A 20627-nucleotide genomic window follows, 5' to 3' on the forward strand; every position below is an offset into this window, starting at 1 on the left:
AATGTGGGCTCTATTCTCTTTTTAAAAGACTCCTTTCTCCATCTATTTAAAAAAAAAAACCTGCCAGATTTTGGATATCATAAAGTTCTTTGCCTCTTTATCAGATAATAAGGGATCACAGCTAATCCGTTAATTCAAACCAATCAGAAATAGCACTGCATTCTTCCCCTATAGTGACAGAAATTTATTGTGATATATTAAATAAAGTTTTTTTCCTAATAATATCAGCAGCAATAACTTTGGGCTATAAAGGTTATTCTTTTTACCTGGTTTTTCTGCTTTATCTTGGTTCAATTTAACACAGTTTCTAATAGGAAGATGGCTTCATTTGAAGTTCAGCATCTTTTTCTTGTTGTTATATAGCTGCTCTGACAAGAAAGTTGGTCAAGGTTTGTGCAACCGAGCAAATGAAGCAATATTGGCAACTGCAGGTGAGTTTTTCATTTTTATTTTCACTTCATCTCAGGGATTTAGGAACAATAAAAATGATCAACTATTGCTGTAATTAAATTGGAGCCACTGAATGAAATTATGTAAGTTGACAAAAGAGTAATATGTTTAGTTCGCTATCTTGCACATCAGCTGTTTTATTTTGCAGCTTTTCAGAGGTTTTCTCAATAAGTCTTAGTGGGCCCTAAGATGCTAATGTTGAATGAAACCACTGCAGATCACTCAGTGATTTCAGATACTGTACATATATTAATCTGGTTTTGTTCATCATAATCTAATAGGTAATAAAATGTAAATAAGTACTTAACCATCTAGGACACACAGATTTTTACTAACTTGAATATATAGTTCTAGAAACACAGCATCATCCTTAATCTGACTCTTTATCTTCTTTCAGGAGAAGGGCTACATGTCAGTTACATCACTGGAGGTCTTCTCAGTATACTGAGTATTCTGCTGCTGATTGGTGCTGTGATTATATACAGGTAATTCCATATCTTCCTTCCTTCAGTCTTTCTGAATTAATGTATCAGTCAGAATACTTTAAGCACATGCCAGGCTTTCTTTGACCTCTGTAAATTTTAGGAAAATTTATCATTTTAGCTTGCAAGGCTAATAGATGTGACAGTGTAGTATTCTTATAGGATAACTGGAGTTTAGAAGCAAAATAATGCTAGACAATAAAGGTCAGATGCTTGCTTGTTTATTTACATAACTTAAATTTGTAAGGAAACCTTCCTCTTCGCATACTTCTGTAAAATTCAAGAAAGGTAGGATAAGTGGTAACAGAATTTCATTTTCATTTTCCTCCCATAAAAAGGATTAGACTTCTATTATTTATGTATGCTATATCTATGTATGCTGCCTGATAATTTTCAGTAGAAACATAATGGAATATTAAACATGCTTTGGTTTAAACCTTCCATTTTTGAATGGATATTTATCTTGTTTGTGAATGGTATTTTTTATTACTTTGCCAGGATGAAATAAAATACACTTTGTCTGCTTAAACAGATGCACTAATGACTATACAATTAACCAAAGAGATCTGATGAAGTACACATTATTTTGTCAAGAATTTCACCAGGGTCTTTTGGTATAGGGGTGAGGGTTTGGCTGTAGAACTTTGTAAGAGCTGATGTTTGTAAGGGAATTAGGACTTTCATGCATTGAGATGCAGAGTGGCCTTGGACTAGTCACACCTTTTCACTCTGATCTGTCTCCCTGGGTCGTTGAAATGGGAATAAAATGAGGGGAGATCTCTATGGTAGCAGTAAATGCGTAGATTGGAATCTAATAAATAGACAAATGTTTTCTCTTTATCACACTGTTCTTGCAGGCATAAGAAGTCCAAATTCACAGATCCTAATCTAAGTAATCTGACCTACAGTAATCCCTCTTATCGAACATCTACCCAAGAAGTGAAGATTGAAACAATTCCCAAGCCAGCCATATATAATCAGCTCTGCTTTAAGAAAGAGGTAAAGAGCTGTTTTCAGAACTTGATATAAACCTGCTGTGGCAGTAAAGACAGAATTGCAATAGCATAATTTATTTGTATTATTGGAATTTTTAGCTGCCTTAGGCAGTCAGAAAATTGGAATGGCTTGTTTTAATTATATTAATTATGGTCTTTGCTGCTTTAATTTTAGGAACTTATAATGTGTGTTTTCTACTTTGAGTTGGTCCAGCTGATCTGGTATTTTTATGCCCTGTGTCTATTGTGCTTTGCTATCCATTAATATTCTGGTTGAAGGAAACCAATAGTTTTAAGAGTTTAGCCATGATTTATTTTGGTGCTGAAGTCTCCTCTGTTTCTTCCTCAGCATCTTTCTCACCCCTCTGATAGCCTTTCACCATTCCTCTTTTGACCATCCTCAGCCTCATATCAGGTATCATAGCTGTGTGGTTTGTGCATCTTCCACCTTTCTTAATTCTGTGATGTTAAGTAGCCGAATGCTCTCTGATATATAACTTCTGCTTAGCTTTCTGCTCTGTGTTGTTGAACTACTGTTGTTGTTTCTGCCCCTAGAAAGACGTACTGGAAATTCTTTTATAATTGCCCTAGTTGTGTCATTTTATACTGCCTGAATTTTGTTTTTACATTTGCATCTAGCACATAATCAAAAAGTGATCAACCAAAAGAGGCCTTTTGAAAGAGGTGAAGCATGATTCAGAGAAAAGCTACTTTACCTTGAATAGTCAGTATTTCTCTCCTATGCATCTTGCTCATTTTGGAGACATATTGCCTTGTGTTGTTTGTTTCTATACTAAAATTAATTATGGATTGCTTGGTGTAGCACTTCTCATTTTCAATAAAGATTTTCCCTTGGACATTTTTTATGTTGCATAAATCAGATATTAGCAATACTTCCAATTTTTACTGTACTTCTGCTGAAGATTAGATGCAAATCTCAGAACAGGGAGGGGGCTCCGTAAGACTTATGTAATAGGAAACTTTTGCACTTGTTATTTTGGTATTGACTCCTAGTTTAATAATTGCTTATATGAACAGGATTTCGCTATATCACTGTTTCTAGTAGTTTCTTGTTTTTTGTTTCTTGTAATTTTTAAATTATTTTTTACTGCTTTCCCTCAACATATTTATTGCTTCTTTTACTAACAGTAAACTGAATTTGCAAAAGCATTTCTTACAACAGCTGGTAGGCTAGATACTATTTCATTCTTGCAGAACATTACAAATTAGAGAAATTCCCAACAATGCATTACTATTTGATATTTAGCTCTAATATGCTTGTACATTTTTTTTTACCTTCCATAAATCATCTTCAAATGTGTGCTTCATTTTTGATTTGTCAATTAAGAATAATATTTTGCATATCTATGTAACATTTTGCTTTTGTTTCAGTCTTTATTTCTCCAACATTACATTTTAAGAGTCAAAGGAAAGTTTTTCTATCTCTTATTAATCTAAGAGACTATATTTGTTTCTTTATTTAATTCAGGTGGGTCCAAGCTTTTGACTTGCCTGGGCTGCATTTGGGTCAAAAGAAATTGTCTTGGGCAGCATATAAAATATACAATACAGTTAACATATATAAAAAACAAGCTTCCTCTATTTTTTAAAAATAAATTTTATTATATCTTCTGGGGCTACATTATTAGCTGCCCATCGATGCATGTGGCCCACGGGCTACAGATTGGACATGCTGATTTAACTTATCTCACCCAAGTGATTCTAAGTACGGCTTACAGGATTAAAATGTATACACACATACACAAAACCTACCCAAGGAAACCTGACTCCATTCATCACCACCACCACCACCAAAGTGCATCCACTGTCTATCCCAAACGTCTGGGAACAGTCAAGTCTTGCAGAAGGCTAACCATCTCCAAATCTCTGGGAAGTGGGGGGGGGAATGCTGTTCTATAGGACATGTGCTGCCACTGAGAAGGCACACTTGGTCCAACAAGATTACATTGTTTAACAGAGGGGACCCAGAACATGTCTCTACTAGTTCTGGCAGGGTGAGCAGAAACAATGGGAGACAGGCGGTCCTGCAAATAGCCTGGTCTTGTTATAGTGGACTTTATAGGTGATGACTGTTATTTTCAATAGCACCTGGGAAGCTACTACCGATATTGCCATCGTTCTTGTTTAGAATCCCATCTTTAGATCAACTATTTCCCCTATAGGTGCTTTGTTTTGTTTGTAGCACACTGTTAAATCTGAATTAATTCAGATCAGTCTTCAATACCTGAAACTGTATTTTTTGACTTCACTAGTCTTCATATTTGGAGGACACTAAGCTGGGAAAGTCTGATTTAGATGGAACTATAATTTGTTGGGAAGATTATCTGCCCGATGAGTTGGAGGATATAGTCCATTGTTTCTTTATTCACATGACAAGAATTAGTCTTTCAAAAGTACTGTTTTTTACACTTGACCGTACATGTCTTGGTTTTGTTTGTTTGCAGATTGGTCCTGATCACAGTTACACCAAGGACAAGATCAAGATTGTTGAAGGAATATGCCTCTTGTCCAATGATGAATCTGAATGGGATGATCTTAAACAGATAAGAAGCTCTCGGGGATGTATTCTCCGTGACCATGTATGCATGAAGACTGACACAGTCTCTATCCAAGCCAGCTCTGGCTCACTGGGTGACACTGAAACTGAGCAACTGTTGAAAGAGGAGCAGTCAGAATGCAGCAGCATTACTGCAGCCACTACTCCTGAATGTCATGGCTCCCTTCCAGACACAGGCTGGGAGCACCAGCGCAAACCTTCAACAGAAAGTGAAGTCTAAAGAATATGCAGAGACTTGTCCCTCCTACTGTCATCCTTCACATTGATGAAATAGGATCTTGCCTTCTATTCAGTGAAAAAGTCAGAGACTAGTCACTTGATCATGGAGTCCAGAGACTTCCTTTGCAGAAGCATTTGAGCTGGACTGTGCCTTTGAGGCAGATGGAACACAGCTAAGGGACCCTTTTCACTCACTGCTAGATCATGTTTATTTATATGTCCCTTCATCCTAGACGCTGTGGTATTGAATCTAGTAGCAGTTTCTTTTTCACTTGAATCTGATGCAGCTTTCATCTGGGCTTGTGCATAAGCTGGTCAAAGATTCCAAATCTTCAGTGGCCAGTATTATGAATTTAGCCATTATTGATACCTGTTACCTTTTCTCAAGAGGGTATTGGCACTAACTGGATTTTGCACTGTACTCCTTCTGTTTTAAGAGGAAAGGGTTAGGGCCAACTGAACTGCCTTGAAGTGAGCAAAGGGATACAAGAACAGGTCACTTTCACAGGTTCTGTACAGGGAGAGCAAATACATCTACAACTTAATTGCAAGGGGCAATAAAACATCACTACCATTTTTACAAAATGGGGAACCACTGCTGCGTCTAATGTAGGGTATGAGGAATTTAAGAGGGTAAAGTCTTAGTCTGTTGCTGGCAACAGTCATTGGTCCTGTGACATCCATCATAATACCCTTTCTAAAATATAGATAGAACTTTCCTGGATAGACTGTTTTTTCCCCCCCATTTTCACTGGCTTCCATATAGTTTTGACCTGCAAGGAAGATAGTTTTGATCTGGTGCAATGTTATTTAATCATTCTTATTGCCTGGTTCACAGGGCCAACTGCTGAAAAACTTTGCTGCTGAAATATGTGTGGAACACAAAGGCAGTGTATTAGGTTTAACTATCTGGAACAAAATTGGTTGTAAAAATCCAGCTCCAATTTTCTGTTAAAAAATAGGGGAGTTTTTCTAACTTATTTTCTGCCAATCTTTTCTCTTTTGAAATCCTGGAAGGAATAATTTAGCTGCACCTTTTTTCTCATATTTGCTGTATTAGTTGAGCAGACAAAATGTGTCAAAAAGTGGGTGTGTGCAATTGAAAAATAATGTATGTGGATAGGAAATAATGTAGTTAAGGTGACAGATGGCACACTACAAATAATTTACTTGTATAAAAATCCTTCCCTTTTAACTATATCAAAAATGATGCTATTACTTATTCTATGCTATAACAAAAAGTCAAAAGCTGAGAAACTGCCATTTCACAACATGCATTGTGGGTGACAATTTACACAACAAATAGTGTTTTGCACATTGTCCAGACTTCATTTGACAACACAGAAGTTCTATGGAAGTTTTATCTAGAACTATTAACCATATGAGGTATTCTCTGGGAAAATGTGATTCAGTCTCATTCTAGTCCTGCAACTGCTCTCCCATGGTCAATGAAAGATGCATGGACAATGGTTGTGTCCCTGTGACATTAATCTTGATAGAGTACAAATTTCCTGTGCCCAAACTAGTAATCCAACTGCTTTCTGCTTTGTGTATTGTTCAAGCAGGAAGGCAGGAAAAATTCAAATGGATTCATGGACCACAGCAAGATTATTTTTTACCTCTGTTCAAAATCATCATGTTGTAACTTTATTACATCATTTCTACCACTGAAAGAAACATAACTTTCTGTTCTTTTCCAAACATATACTATCAACAAGTTGACTTAACAATTTCCCCACTCAAGCATTGGATAAATCATCTGTAATAATAATACATGCAGAAAAATAAGCCACAGTTAAGATCGTCAGCCAGATGGACGCATTTAATACTGTATTTTCCCAAAAATAAGACATCACCTGAAAATAAGCCCTAATGCGTCTTTTGGAGCAAAAATTAATATAAGACCCAGTCTTATTTTGGGGAAAATATGGTAATCTGATCAAAGGTCTCAATATATTGAACTGTACTTTCCAGATTCATCACTCTAGAGGTAGACCTTGCTTAATGACTGCCCTGCTTAGCAACCGTTTGAAGTTACAATGACGAAGTTAGATTTTAGAAAAAATAACTTATGACTGTTGCAGCATCTCTACACTACCGTGATCACCATTTGAGCGCTTCACAACCACCAGGCATTTACAGCTATCACACCATCCCATGGTCACATGATCACCATTTGCATGTCTCACAACCAGCTTCCAATAAGCAGAGTCAATGAAGACGTAAGGTCACAAGTTCTGATTGGTGGTAATAACTTCCTGTGGTGATAAGTCTGTTCTCTTAATGATCGCATGGCTTAGCAATACAATTGCCACTCCCAATTGTGGTTACTAAGCAAGGACTACATGTATCTGCTATACATCAGTTTAATCTGGATTTGAAAGTCTGTTTGGTGGCTTTATAGATATACATTGGAATATAATAATTAAGTACGCCTTCCTTTTGCAGTTCTTTTTTGAAAACAAAATGTATAATGGTTATTTTCTAATTTCATAAAGTAAATCAAGGTATGAAACTTTTTACAGGCCAGCTGGCATTTTAGTGATACACAAAAAAATGCAATCTAAAGAAGAGTGGCTCGGTCAGAAAGAGCTAAATTTGATCTCATTTAATTTACCTGCAGTTAATATTAGTCTCAAACCTTGTATCTAATAATGTAATTCCGTGACAAAAATAATAGTTTCACATATTTCTGATAACCAGCTTAGAATCTATTTTCACTTTTCTAATTTTCCCCACTCTTTCTTGCAGAAATCTTTTAGCTCAGAAATATTCTTGAATTATCTTACATTTACTGCATTTTTGAGATCTTCCTATAGATTTTCAATTATATTAAAGACTAGGGATTGTAAAGACCATTCCAAAATCTTTATTTTTATAAAGATGTTAGAAAGTGCTAATTAAAAGGGAATCCAGACTTTTGCAATCTGCCATATATTAGTAGTGCTCATTTAGTGACTGTCTCAGAGAACGACTGTTCAGTTATAAATGTGATGAAAATCTATGATCAGTGCCTGCATTTACAACCTTTGCATCATCTCCTCCTCCACTCTCTGTCACGTTTGCCATTACAGTCAGCCAGCATGGTATCATATTGTTGTATGCCTGACCCATTTTTTTCCTTTTGTCCCCTCACAGGGCAGAGATATCGCTTAGCTCTTCCTGAGCTGCTTTTGTCCAAGTCTCTAAAAAGTACTAACACAACTTAACAAGCTCAGCTCTGTGACTTTAATTAGTTGATTAGAACCTTCCAGCCAGCTGGTAGCTGCTGCTTGAAAATGACAAGATCTTAATTAATTTCTCACTAAAGCCTTTTGTTTGGCCCTAAGAGGATTCTGGCTCTCAACCAGGAGAAGCAAGGCAAACAGCCACTAGTGCATTGCTTTCAATGTGTGTTCCCCAGCGTGTGCCTGCCTACTCTTTAGTAGTCTCTCCTTTTCCAATGATTGGAAATATAAACATCAACTCTCTTCTTATTATCCCAGCATTGGGTGAGCATTCCAAAAGGACAAGAGGAATGTGGGGGGAAAGGGATATAAGATTTTCCCTATTTCCCAGCTTCCTTGTGAATCAAGTTCCAGAAACAACCTCTGATGTGAGCTCACCCATTTGGGTAATAAAATAATTTATTAAGTTTATATGCTGCCCGATTCCAAATGACTCTGGGTGCCTTACAACATTTGTACAACATTTAAAAACACAGAATAGAAAAACACACAAAAGCAGCATAAGACAGAAGAACTTCAATGGCAAAGAGAATAAATTGAGAAGGGAGCAGAAATTTAAAGAGGGGCTTCAGTCATCCTCTCCAAAGGCCAATCCAAATAGCCAAGCCTTTGAAACAAGGTGGCAGCTGTTTAAATCTCAGGGGGAACTTCATTCCAGAGGCCGGGCACTGCTATGGAGAAGGTCACACTTCCAAGGCACCAATAGATGACATTGTTTAATTGATGGAACCCAGAGCATACCAACCTTGCCAGACCAAACCTGTCAGGTAGATACTATGAGAGATATATTCATATTCTTCTGATCCTGTAAAACAAAGTAAAGCTGAAATAAAATCCTATGTAGTCACAGCCACGTCATTTTTCACATAGGGATCACTTCAGTGGTTGCTTAAATTAGATCTCTTTGTACATTGTTTTCTTTGGATTTATAAACAAATGCATATAAAAAGTATGAATTCAAATTCGGCAGATAGATATGTTTAACTTTGTACCATGTAGGAGTTATATCAGCTTTTGTTTACTTATAATTTTATTCAGGGTTATCTAAGCCTCTTTCATTAATTTGAAGCTTTAGGGCCTTAAATGTCAAATTGATGTTCACAAGTTTTCCTATACATTGGTATATCCTATCCTGGAAATTTCAATGACCAACCTCATAAATCAGCTACAATGATTTCTGTTACCTTAATAACCGTGCGGGGAAAAGTTTCTCATTGCAGAAATTCCTGTTGGCAATGTTTGTCAAAAGGCCAATTCATACAAATATTGCCTTTCTAAAATTAAGACACATTAATGAAGGTGAGCTATGATTGTTTGCATGTTAGGAGAACTATGTGAATTGGCTCTTAGATTGCCTTCCTCACCCTTATATAATTCAGACATACTGAATTTCAACTCTCATACTTTCCTAGCATAAGATCCAATGTATCTGTAAGACACCGAGGAAGTATATCTATTCCTTTGACATTTGCAGGTATACATTTAAAAATATAGATGAAAATTAGGAGATTCATGTTATATCCCCATTGTCAGATAAACTGTGATGAAAAAATAAGTGCTGCACTTTCAAGACAGCTGGCAAGGTACTTAAGCCATGTACTTTCATACTCCTTTGCAAGGATTCTCTTGTCCACATTTATCTTATTTTTTGGATCTTGGTTATGGATTGAAATGTGGAAGCAGTGAGGAGAATAATTTTAAGTCCAAAGGAACTGATTTTCTGTAAAATCTCCACTTAAAATACATTAATATTACAAGAGAAATAATGCAAGTGGAAGCCATTATTAGGTCTAATTCAGCTTTTCTTAATCTGAGAGTCCTCCAGAGATGTTGACATTGCAATTCCCAGAAATTCCAACCCACATATCCAAAGCTGGCAGTAAATTTGGGAGTTGTAATTGCTTCATTTTTCAAAGTATATATTCTTCATGGTTTCCAGTTGACTTTTCCTCTTCTGAAAACGTTTTCATTGATACGTTAGTTACTTTGACTCGAGATAATACCTAATTTACAGCCATATCAGCTTTGTCTAGTTTGGAAAGAAACATTTTCCACTGGATAATACAAAGTAACATGGAGATGTTATGCTAGCTATATTTTATTTGTACACACACACACACACATTCTCCTACACGCAGAAGGGGGAAACTAGATCTTAATTATATTTATTTTTAGTTGGTTCCAATCTTTGTAGCCATTAAAACCTCTTTAAACTTGAGGGATAAGGAAAGCAAATTGCAGCCAGGCATGTAGCTTTGTAGCAGCAAATATAGCAGTGATGGCGAACCTTTTAGAGACTGAGTGCCCAAACTGCAACCCAAAACCCACTTATGCATCGTCGAGTGCCGGGTGGGTGTGGCCCATTGGCTGGGTGTGGCCAATTGAGTGGGTGTGGCCAATTGAGTGGGCATGGCTGCAGTGGTAATGGCAGACTGGGTGGGACTAAAATGTTCAATCAATCAATTCCAACTTTGCAAGATCTTTTTTGTCCCGCAAGAAGTTGAAATTGACTGATTGAATCTTTTTTTTTTTTTGCACATGGCGGTGGAGGCCTAAAGCGAAAAGGTTTTATAAAACCCAGCTGAAGGCCTAGGACTGGGGCGACGGCGCACGTGCCCACAGAGAGGGCTCTGAGTGCCGCCTCTGGCACGCGTGCCATAGGTTCGCCACCACTGAAATATAGTAATATTGAGGCCATTTCATTTGATAGAAAAAAATTGTGAAATATGAAGCCATTTTTCTGACATATTGTAACAAGGAATATATAGCTTTGAGTTTAGGAATTCAGTTAACAGAAAAAGTTTCACCACAGATCAGTAATGTTTTCATCCCAGCTATATGTACTAAATTGCATTTGAACCCTTTTTCATAAATAATGGTGCTTTCCGTTGCACATTCTGATTTTGAAATGTATACATTTACTTGTTTCGTCAAAACTTTTTGCCCTTCTCCATTTTACCCCAAACAGTGTCAGCATGATAGCAGGAAACTGAAGCAATGGCACCAACTCTTCTAATTTCACTTGTGAAACAAGCAAAGATCAACTTCCCTTGTGCTAGCAGGCTCTGACTGAACATTACCTAATTCATGGTTCTTTGCTTGCATGTTAAAAAAAAAAAAGCAAGTCTCATTACACTATACAGAATGTGGAAAGGCCAGGAGTGGGGAATAATTTTTGAGCAGTGATGTAAAAAGCATTTTTTCTCCTATATGTTCTGAGATAATGATAGTAATTAATCTTCATCCATTTGTCATGGTTTTAATGTTACCCGCTGAAGAGATGTCATTTTTATAGTTATTGCTATGTTTAATATCTTAGGGAATTATGATCATTTAACCTAGCTTTCTAAAAATCAATTTTCTGTCCATTTAAATTATGAATTACACATTTAACCAAACCTCCTAAACAAATAAGACTTCACAAAGTCTCAACTTCTCTGAAGATACAAGCGATTTGGAAGTAATTTGAAGCCAGGGAAATGGGAATTCATTGGTGGAATTAATTTACACATTTTAAATTGAATGTTAAAAGTTCTAATTTTCTTAATTCAGTGATATTGTCTAGATTCTGTTTTAAGACAAGTGTAGCATAAAGATATTTGCATCTGTCATGCTGATAATATAAATGCTAATAAGGCATTTCAAACAGTGTACAATCATGTTTTCTACTCCCTATTAACAAATCTGTGAGCTGTGAATGTTTTCACCTTAGATCAGAGTGTCTTTATTCCCAACATACCATTTCCCAGAACCATGTCATAAAATTGAACCAATTCAAAGTTTCCAAGAGTTTTACTGTTTATATAAATAAGACTGATTAATCTAAAACATGAACTGATTTGTTATAAAATAAGAGTCTAGACGATGGTAATGAAAACAGGTATCTCATTAATGAAGGTTGTCTTAAATTCCTTTTCAGGATTGTAAGTTAATTTGTTTCCTTTCAATTTTAATTTTCATAATACTATAGTAGCCCAAACTGGAACTTGCTAGCTTTAAAAAAAAAGCTGAAACACATGCTCCATTCCTATTAAATCCAGGTTGTTTATCTTTAAAAGTATTAACTACTAATAAATAAAGAAAATGTGCTTTATATCATATAGGCAAAAGAATGGTGGACAGAAGTTAGAGTAGACAAAACAATAGCATTGCTGTGGGGTTCAACCTAGAGAGCTTCATGGAAAGCACATCTGAAATTGTAGTTTGGTACAATAAAGCCATAGCCATTTTTCTTGGTGAACTAAGCTTGGACTCCATGCCTTAGAATAACATAGATATTTCCCTATGGTTCTGACAAACGGACTTAAAGTACCCAGAAGATTAAAAATTTGTATCAATCTTACACACGGTCCAATCTAGCTATTGTGAATTGGCAGGATTTCTTAAATGGCAGATTTGTCACTTCAAATCCTCACATGTAAATTTGCATATTGATAGCATCAGAGCGCCATAATTTAAAACTATTACTATGTTATAGGCTTTCAGCAGATACATGGAATAAACAAGCTATCATTCTAAAACCCCACATAAATGCTTTCTTTGCTCCTGTAAATATTACTAAAATATATACTTATACAGAAAATCCTGAAGCACTTTAAAAAACTGTTAAGTATATACAGAATAAAAAAATCAAAATAAAAACACCAAGGGAAGTAAGGACTAGGAAAGATGGCTTTTAAAAGATTCCTAAAATGTCAGGATTGGGATTCGGGTTACAGAAGGGAGTATACTGTATATTGATAGGCAACAGAGTCTAGGTAATCTTGTCAAGAGTTCAAAAGTAAGCAACCAGTTTGGGGAAAAACTTTCTTGGACGCATATTTCATTTCTTCTCCTGTTCAATTCACTGGTCAAAACAGGGGGCATTTTAAATGAGTACATGCAATATTTTTTTTTTTTAAAAAGAACAAACTATAGGAAAGAAACAAAAAACAGTTAATCTGGCTGCAAAGGATTACATGTTCATCTGTGATTAAAATGTGTTATAATCTTTGACTTACCATTCGTCACTTAATGATCATTTGAAATTATGACGGAAGTCCCCAGAGGTATTTATGATCTGTTTTCAAAGATACAATGGCCGCAAGTATGCTGTAACATGATCACATTTTGGGTGTCTGGCAACCAACTTACCTTTATGGCTGTTTGCAGTGTCCCGCAGTAACAGGACCACAATTTGTGCTGGGTTTTTTTTGGCCAGTTTCTGTATTTGTATTTCTGACAAAAAGCTCGTTGGGGAAAATTGATTCATTTAACGAACACAGCATATGGTTAATGATTGTGACGTTCACTTAGTGACCCTGGTGTTTACTTAACTGCTACAAAAAATGTCAAAAATTGGGTCTGGTCATATGATGCTTCTAGTTATCATCACAGTGACTTACGACCTAATTCCAAGCTCTATTATGGTTGTAAGTTGAGGACTACCTCTATCTAGTCTTGGCTCAATCATGTAAAGACAAATCTCGTATATCTCCTTAAGTGACTTAACCGTTAATAATAGCTGAGACAGAAATTCTGTATTTTGTGTCCTGAAAATTAAGTCCCATTAAACACAGTAGTACCTATGTTTCACTAAATATGTGTAAGATTAGGCTACTATACTTTGTCTTAAAGTCAGTTAATCCTGGCATTAAGCTTAAATATCAATAGGATGGCTAGATAGATAAATTTAAAAAAAAACTTTGTCCCAGAACACAGTATTATCTAGGAACTGATACTCTAAATTATAATTTCTTACTATAACATAAATGTTATTTAGAAATTGTCTGCATTTTTAAAGTAGGAAACATATACAGCCTAACAATTCTTAGCATTCCTAAAGGACGTTTCGTTGCTGGTTACGAGTTAAGCAATTTCTACCTGGGCAATTTATGAGTAACAAATTTAAATGATACTTTATTCTCTTCTGGTTTTGTCTTCAAGTCAGACTTGACTCCTGTGACCAAATGGACAAATCAATCCAATTATCTGGGCAGCATTTTTGGAAGTTATTTGCTATTTCCTTTTTCCTAGAACTGAGAGAAACTGTTTGGCCCAGTGTGATCCAGCAGGCTTTTGAACCTAAGGCAGAAGTAAAGTGAAGTTTCTATGCTTCTAGTTCAGCACTTTAACCACTGGGCCAAACTGCTAGAATCAAAGTGATTCATACCAGACTCATAATATGATTGTTTTCATATTGTCTAATATGTGTTAAAGCTTTTTTGCCAATTTGATTTGAACTATTTTCATGCCTGTTAAACTTGGAACCTTCCTATATTTATATTTTTAGAAATTGAAATCAACCTATGTAATAATCTAATGTGAAACCTAAATACTGTAAATGCAAAGGGATGATGTGCTTTATATGTAGCGTGAACTTTTGCTAGTAGAATGTATATGATCTACATATGCTGACTCATTCTTCCCATATCCCTTATCTATTCCCTTATCAATATTTATTATGCCATGAGCATTAACTTCAGAACAGCTTATTTTTTTGCCTGTCTCTACTTCCAGCTGCATGTAGGAACTGGTGCACTGTTTCAATTTTCACCATGAAAATGCTTGTATACATATGCCAGTTTTTGATTGTAAATATAATCCAACCTTGATTCCTATAATCCATATCCATTAGGATAGGCAAAATGCTTTATGGTTTAATTGGACAAGACAAAAACATGGCATAGAGTCTGGAATTAACTTAAAATCAAATGTTTTGTTACCTGTTCTGGGCAGATTTTAGAAACCTGCTCTGAATGCCAACTTCTCTTCCAAAACCCAACTTGCCAACCTAGAGTAAGTAACAGATTTAGTACTTACTGCATCAAGGCTGAATGGCAAGTAAGTTTGAGTGTACTTTGCAATTAGTATCCAATATATTAAAACAATATTGAAAAGATTAAAAATAAATAAATAGGTAGATGTCAACTCCTCTTGAGAAGGATTATTTACCTGATAGCAATATTTTATGTATTACATTTGTGCTCCACTACCATCAAGTTATCTTTCAGTGGTTTACAAAGAAATTTAAAACATCCAATAAAGCAAAGTTTTATAGTATTGAAATAATAATAAAACAAATAGAAAAGATGGTTGTGAACATATTAAACCATTCTCTGGAATACTTTGTGTTCAGCACCTTCCTGAATACACTTAGGGATTGCTCCAGCCTTATTATGGAGAAACGTCAGATTTTCCATTGAAACCAATGCCTTTCTGTAATTTTCCAGTGGTGGGTTAGGATTAGTAGATTCTCCCTGATAAATTGGGCCAATTGAGGTCATAGCAAAGCCTTGTAAGCACTCAGGTACCAAGCCATAAAAGGATTTAATATGGGCAAGGTTTGCCACCGTTTCCCTTCAAAATGTGTTTTTATTTTCCAATTTGTCCTAAAGCTCCTATCATAGTCTCCCACCTAAGTATTAAGCAGAACCGTCCCTTTCTTAGTGTTTTCAAGGTAAGCCAAGATCCACTAGATGTGACTTTCCATAGATAATTCAAAAGATTATGTTCTCAAATGACTTCAATTTATAGCCTCCCCCCCCCCCCAGTCTCTAGGAGATTCTGGGCGATATTTGGATTTCTGGCACTCGTTTTATTATTTTTTTTAAAAACCCGCTTCATTTCAGTTTTTCATTTGTCCCTAAATAAAAATTTACTACTAAGGAAACAAGCACCCCATTCTTTTCACCAAATATAGACAGACATTATTTTGCTACCTTTCCATTATCCCCGTGGAAAGCCTAAGAGCCCTGTCGGGAACTGCGGGGCAAGGCGGGGGAGGGAGGCTATAAATTGAAGTTTGGGGCTGGGTTTTCTTTGAGCTCGCTTTTGAAGCCTAGAGCGGGCACCTCCTGCTGCGCCCTCCCTGCTTTCTTTTCCGCAAGATTCTGCGAACAGAGAGCGAGGCTGTTATCCAGGCCTGGGCCGCCCCGACCACAAAGAAGAACAAACGGGTAAGAAAGAGCAGGCGAAGAAAAGCAAAAAAAAAGCCGCTGCTGCTGCCGCCGCCTCCCGCTTCTTGGGGGAACCCTGCCGCAACTGCCAGATTCAAACTAGCCAATAAGGTTCCAAGTTGAGGAGGCGGGTATTCTCGGTGGAAACCAATAAGGAGCCGGAATATTGGGAGGTGTGAACACCCTTAGTGATTTCAAACGGTGGCGAGGAGAGGCCTGGGGGTTTACCTTTCTCCTTGGCTTCGGTAAGTGTCTTTTTCTGCGTCAGTGATTAGCTGAGTAGCGGGGAAGGCTGGGGCTCCGGAGCAGAGTCGCCGGTACGAGGAGGGCAGGCTCCATCCTTCTTCACTGGCCGCTTCTCTCACTCGACAGCGAGGCATAAGGCCGCTCCCCTGCTATGGGTGCTCCGGGAGCCTAAAGCCAGAAGCCGACCTGACAGCCTCTGTGGCTGGAGCAATTTGAGCCCCGCTTCTCTTTACTTCGGGTCCCAGGTGGGCAGTGGAGGCCCTGGCGGGGCTAGCTGTGGGATCTAAGAGGCGTTCAGGGACTTCCTGACCAGTGGGCGTCTCCTCTTAATCCGGACTATCACCGAGACCGGTGTTTTCACGTGCGGAACCACCAACTAGCCCACTTGACATCATCCTAGCACGTATGAACTAGTCCAGGAGGTTAGTGTCGATGAATTCAATAAATGGTGGGCAGGCGTGTTGTGGAACACAGCTGTTGGCACCACCTTTTGTCTGCTGGAAGAAAGTGGGGATCTTAGCTTTTACTGGCTATTGAGCCAGTTAGTAACTAATGTGAACTGATTATTAGCAACCCAGTTCCCATTGCTTAAAGGAAGAAGTCAGCTGTGTAAGTAGATGAAGCCATTACTATGCTTAATATTTTGCTAGTAAATTAGTTTGCAGGATGGAGGAGTGAATGGTTCATAGTTATTAGAAAAAGCACCTGTCACCCCTTGCTCACCTGCTCTTTTCCTTGGCAGTAGTAACTACATTTTCTATCTTTGGTGGAAAAAAGGCACTGCCTTAGGGAATAGCACCCCTAAAGGCACAAACATTGAGAATATTTCAGAAGGAATCTGATCCCACCATTGTCAGTTAGATGTTATAAGCTACAATTAATGCCCAGTGGGTATCCTCCGCACAGACTTGGGGACTTAGCTGCTACCTAAAGTTTTAGGCAATGGCTTTTTTCCATTCTTTAACTAAAGGAACACAGCACAAAGCCATACTCCTACTGGCTCACTTCCTTGTGTGAGTGAATGACTTTTAGGAGTTACTATTAGCACTATGAAGAAATGAGCAAACTAAAATAAATACCCTTAAACAACTTAGCTTTGTTTCCATACTGATGCACCCATCATATATATTGAAAATGTAAGGGTAGGTAATCCTAATCTTACATCATGCACATAATTATCTACAGAAGAACCTTTTGCTCTTCACAATAGAAAAAAAAGTTTGTTAATAACTACAGCCAATGCCCAAAAGGAGCCAGATGAGCATGCAAAAGTTTATTCTTGGTCATGCTTACTGCTCATGTGTTGTAACGGTGTAGTAATTGAGCAACAGTGGCAGCTGAAAGTAATTGCTACTGATTTTTCAAATTGGCTTCTCAGCTGTCTTCATTTCTTGGCAGTTATTTAACTTCCTCATTACCGGTAGAATCGTTTTTTTGAGAAGAGGGGGATGGAGATAAGAACATAGTAAAAACAGAGATCAGTGAGCAGTAAGCCTGCCTCTTTTGCTTGCATAATCCAAAATTACTTGTATTCAGTAATGTGCAAAAGGAACTTTGGGAGAGCTTATCCAAGATTTTGCTATTCCTCCTTTTAGAATTATGACACCTTTACTACACATAAATTACATTTATATACTACATTTATCTTATATATATCAAGCTCTTTGTTTTAAGTTTAAGTTTTGAAAATGCAAGGTCTTTTTAAGTATGTATCTTAAATTGAAATATGTGCTTTCTTTATTTCTAAGCAGGAGTTTCAAAAATACAAAAATCTGCTTATCCCAAACAAGTATGAAAAGATATCCTAGCAATTTGGTTTAAATATTTGATAGTGATGCTTTGAAATCTGAAATATCTAAACTCTCCATGAAACTGATAATTACTCAAAGGACAAACTATTGAAATATTAAGACTGCTGAAGCCATTTTCCTTGCTACCTTTTTTCTCTCAATGTTTCTTTCATTATGGTTGCTAAGTGCCCTTTATTCCAGAACTTGGAAAGTCAATAGAACATAATGGATTGCTATTTCAGAACACAATTGTACTTATACTCTCTAGAACATGCTATAATTTCAGAATATCTTGCCTCAATGTCTTAATCAAATATTGGTGTACTGAAATAGATTCAGGGACTGCATTCTTTCTAATAGCAATTTCTCTGCAATGGTAATAACATCTACAAGATTCTTTCAGTTTGTTGGTAAGGGTACGTACCCACATTTAGGGATCACTGAGATCAAAGGTAGCTTTATGATCTAGATCTTGCACTTGGTTTTTAGATTTCTGGATGTAGATACTATGGTAGACTTCAATGCTTATAAATGGATTGCAGATTAATGCCTGAGAATGTTTCATTTGAATGGGATCATACTTCAAGTGACAGGTTGACATTGCATAAAGCAGAACATTAGTAAATATATGCTGAAATAATCCTATCCTTTTAGTGTTGTAAAGACTGGCTTCCTCAGTTTAGTTGTGATTGTGTGCTGAGAAAAAAAATGCAAAAAGAGCTTATTTTATACTATTTTAAAAGATGTATTTTAGTTTGGTAGTAGATTGTTTATTTTCCTTTTTTAAACCATAGCTTTTGTTTTTATTTTTTAAAGTCATAGTTTTCTGATAAACAGTAGTTATTAAAAATATAGGGGTGAGAATGCTAAAAATGGCAACTGTATGTATGTATGTATGTATGTATATATATATTGCAGACCATGTACAAAAGGAATATAGCTTGCAACATAATGCTGTTTTCAACAGCAAGACGTTATGGATGCTCATTGCTGGACTAAAATGAGGAGACCTGAATTCTAGCCTGATCCACAGTTACTGGGCAAGTTAGGGCCATTTGTTGTTTCTGTTCAACCAATCTCATAGGGTTCTTGTTATGTGTAAAAGTTGGAGAGAGCACTGTGTATATCTTTTTGAGCTCTTATACAAAAGGTGGGGTATAAATTGAACAAACCTTTGAATTTAATGGAACTTTATGCATAGAATTGTTATAACAAGAATTTTAGAAGTAAAAATAATAGTCCTCAGAAGCTACAGTATTGGAAGGAAAGGAAGCCAATTGTGTCAACATTTGTATTCTTGCTGATTGCACTTATAGTAAATACTATTTCATAGAATGTTCTTGATGCTGATTTTTTTCACCAAATTTCTGTCCATTTTGCAAATACTTGTAAAAAAAGATAGGTATTAATTTGTACCTGTTTCTTACTCTTTTGTGATTCTTGCTACAAATTTCTAACATACAAAAAGCTTTGAAATGTTAAAGAAATGGACTTTTAAGTGTCTTGTATTTTCTGACAATGAATAATTCCTATCCAGACATTGTATTTGTTACAGTATTTGTCTTTGGATTAATTTATCATTAAAAAGATTTTAAAGGGTTTGCATATGGACTCTTTAGTTCACATGCTGTAAAAAGCAATACTCTTGTTTAATTAAAAGTTTTTTGTAAATATGAAGCAAGAGAACTCAAACTATGAAATTTAAATAGAAAATTAACACTGCATTAACTTTTTCAGCCGAGGGCATAAATGCATTTTGTTTTAACATGGCAGGGCAATTGTTAGGAAAAGACATATTTTTGGAAATAATTGGTAGCCAAAATGATCTCAATAGGTTTTCCAAGGATAGCCAAGTCTTAAATTCAGAAAACCAGGGTGTCTCAAGACTGGCAGTGAATTTCCAGGCTTTCTTTCAGTAGCGTTGTAGTAAAAAGGGCTATCCACTGAACTGGGTGGATAGGTTGCTACCTGCGTAAGAAAAGTTTTTGTTTTTGTGTTTGTTTGTTTTTCTGTATTACTCTGTGGGTAATCAGAGTAGGATCCGTTGCGCGTCTTCATCTCGCACGCTAGTAAAACCAGCTGTGAGACTTGCAACATTATAGCCCAGTGTTTCTCAACCTTGACCATTTTAAGGCATGTGGACTTCAACTCCCAGAATTCCACAGCCAGCATTGCTGTACATCACATGTACATTGCTGGCTGTGGAATTCTGGGAGTTGAAGTCCACATGCCTTAAAATGGTCAAGGTTGAGAAACACTTGATATAGCCGGTGCTTTACGCGCGCTGTACTTGTTGCGTCCAAATGGTTTTAGGTCCGGCCGAACTGCGTCGCACCTGAACGACTCCTTGAGTTTTGTGCGCGGTTCCCTCTCGGAAGGGGGGGAGATCAAAGCAGCAGCACGGGAGGCGCGAAACAACTGAAGTTGCCTCTCGAAGTCGTACTTTCCGTTTTCCTCATGGAAAGAGGACTCTCGACTAACTCCCGCCTTCCGCCGCCAAGGCGAACGGAGGAGCGGGACTGTGCGCATGCTCCTTCCTGGGGAGGCGGACGCCCGGCCTTTGTTTGTCACGTGGCCCGGAGAAGGCCCTGCGCTCAGGTGCGGTGGGAGGCGGAGGCTGGTGTCGCCGGCTGCAATGCACTCCGCCCCGCCTTGGAGGAGGTGCCTTTTTTTTTTCTTTTTCTTTTTTTTTTTGCCGGTAGG

The 20627-nt window shown here is 37.0% G+C and overlaps 1 protein-coding gene across 1 annotated transcript in view; it reads left to right on the top strand.

The window, feature by feature from the left end:
* The window catches only part of LRP4 (LDL receptor related protein 4), a 58457-nt gene extending 52543 nt beyond the window's left edge, over positions 1–5914 (top strand). The window contains exons 35-38 of the mRNA XM_029285726.1: positions 364–431; positions 848–935; positions 1790–1931; positions 4393–5914. Coding sequence (XP_029141559.1) covers positions 364–431; positions 848–935; positions 1790–1931; positions 4393–4725 — 631 coding nt within the window. The 3' untranslated portion in view covers positions 4726–5914. The remainder of the gene's footprint in view (positions 1–363; positions 432–847; positions 936–1789; positions 1932–4392) is intronic.
* The last annotated feature ends 14713 nt before the right edge of the window (positions 5915–20627 follow it).

This window comes from Protobothrops mucrosquamatus, unplaced genomic scaffold (genome assembly GCF_001527695.2).
Source record: "Protobothrops mucrosquamatus isolate PMUCROS unplaced genomic scaffold, P.Mucros_1.0 scaffold2131, whole genome shotgun sequence".
NCBI classification, from domain to species: Eukaryota; Metazoa; Chordata; class Lepidosauria; order Squamata; family Viperidae; genus Protobothrops; species Protobothrops mucrosquamatus.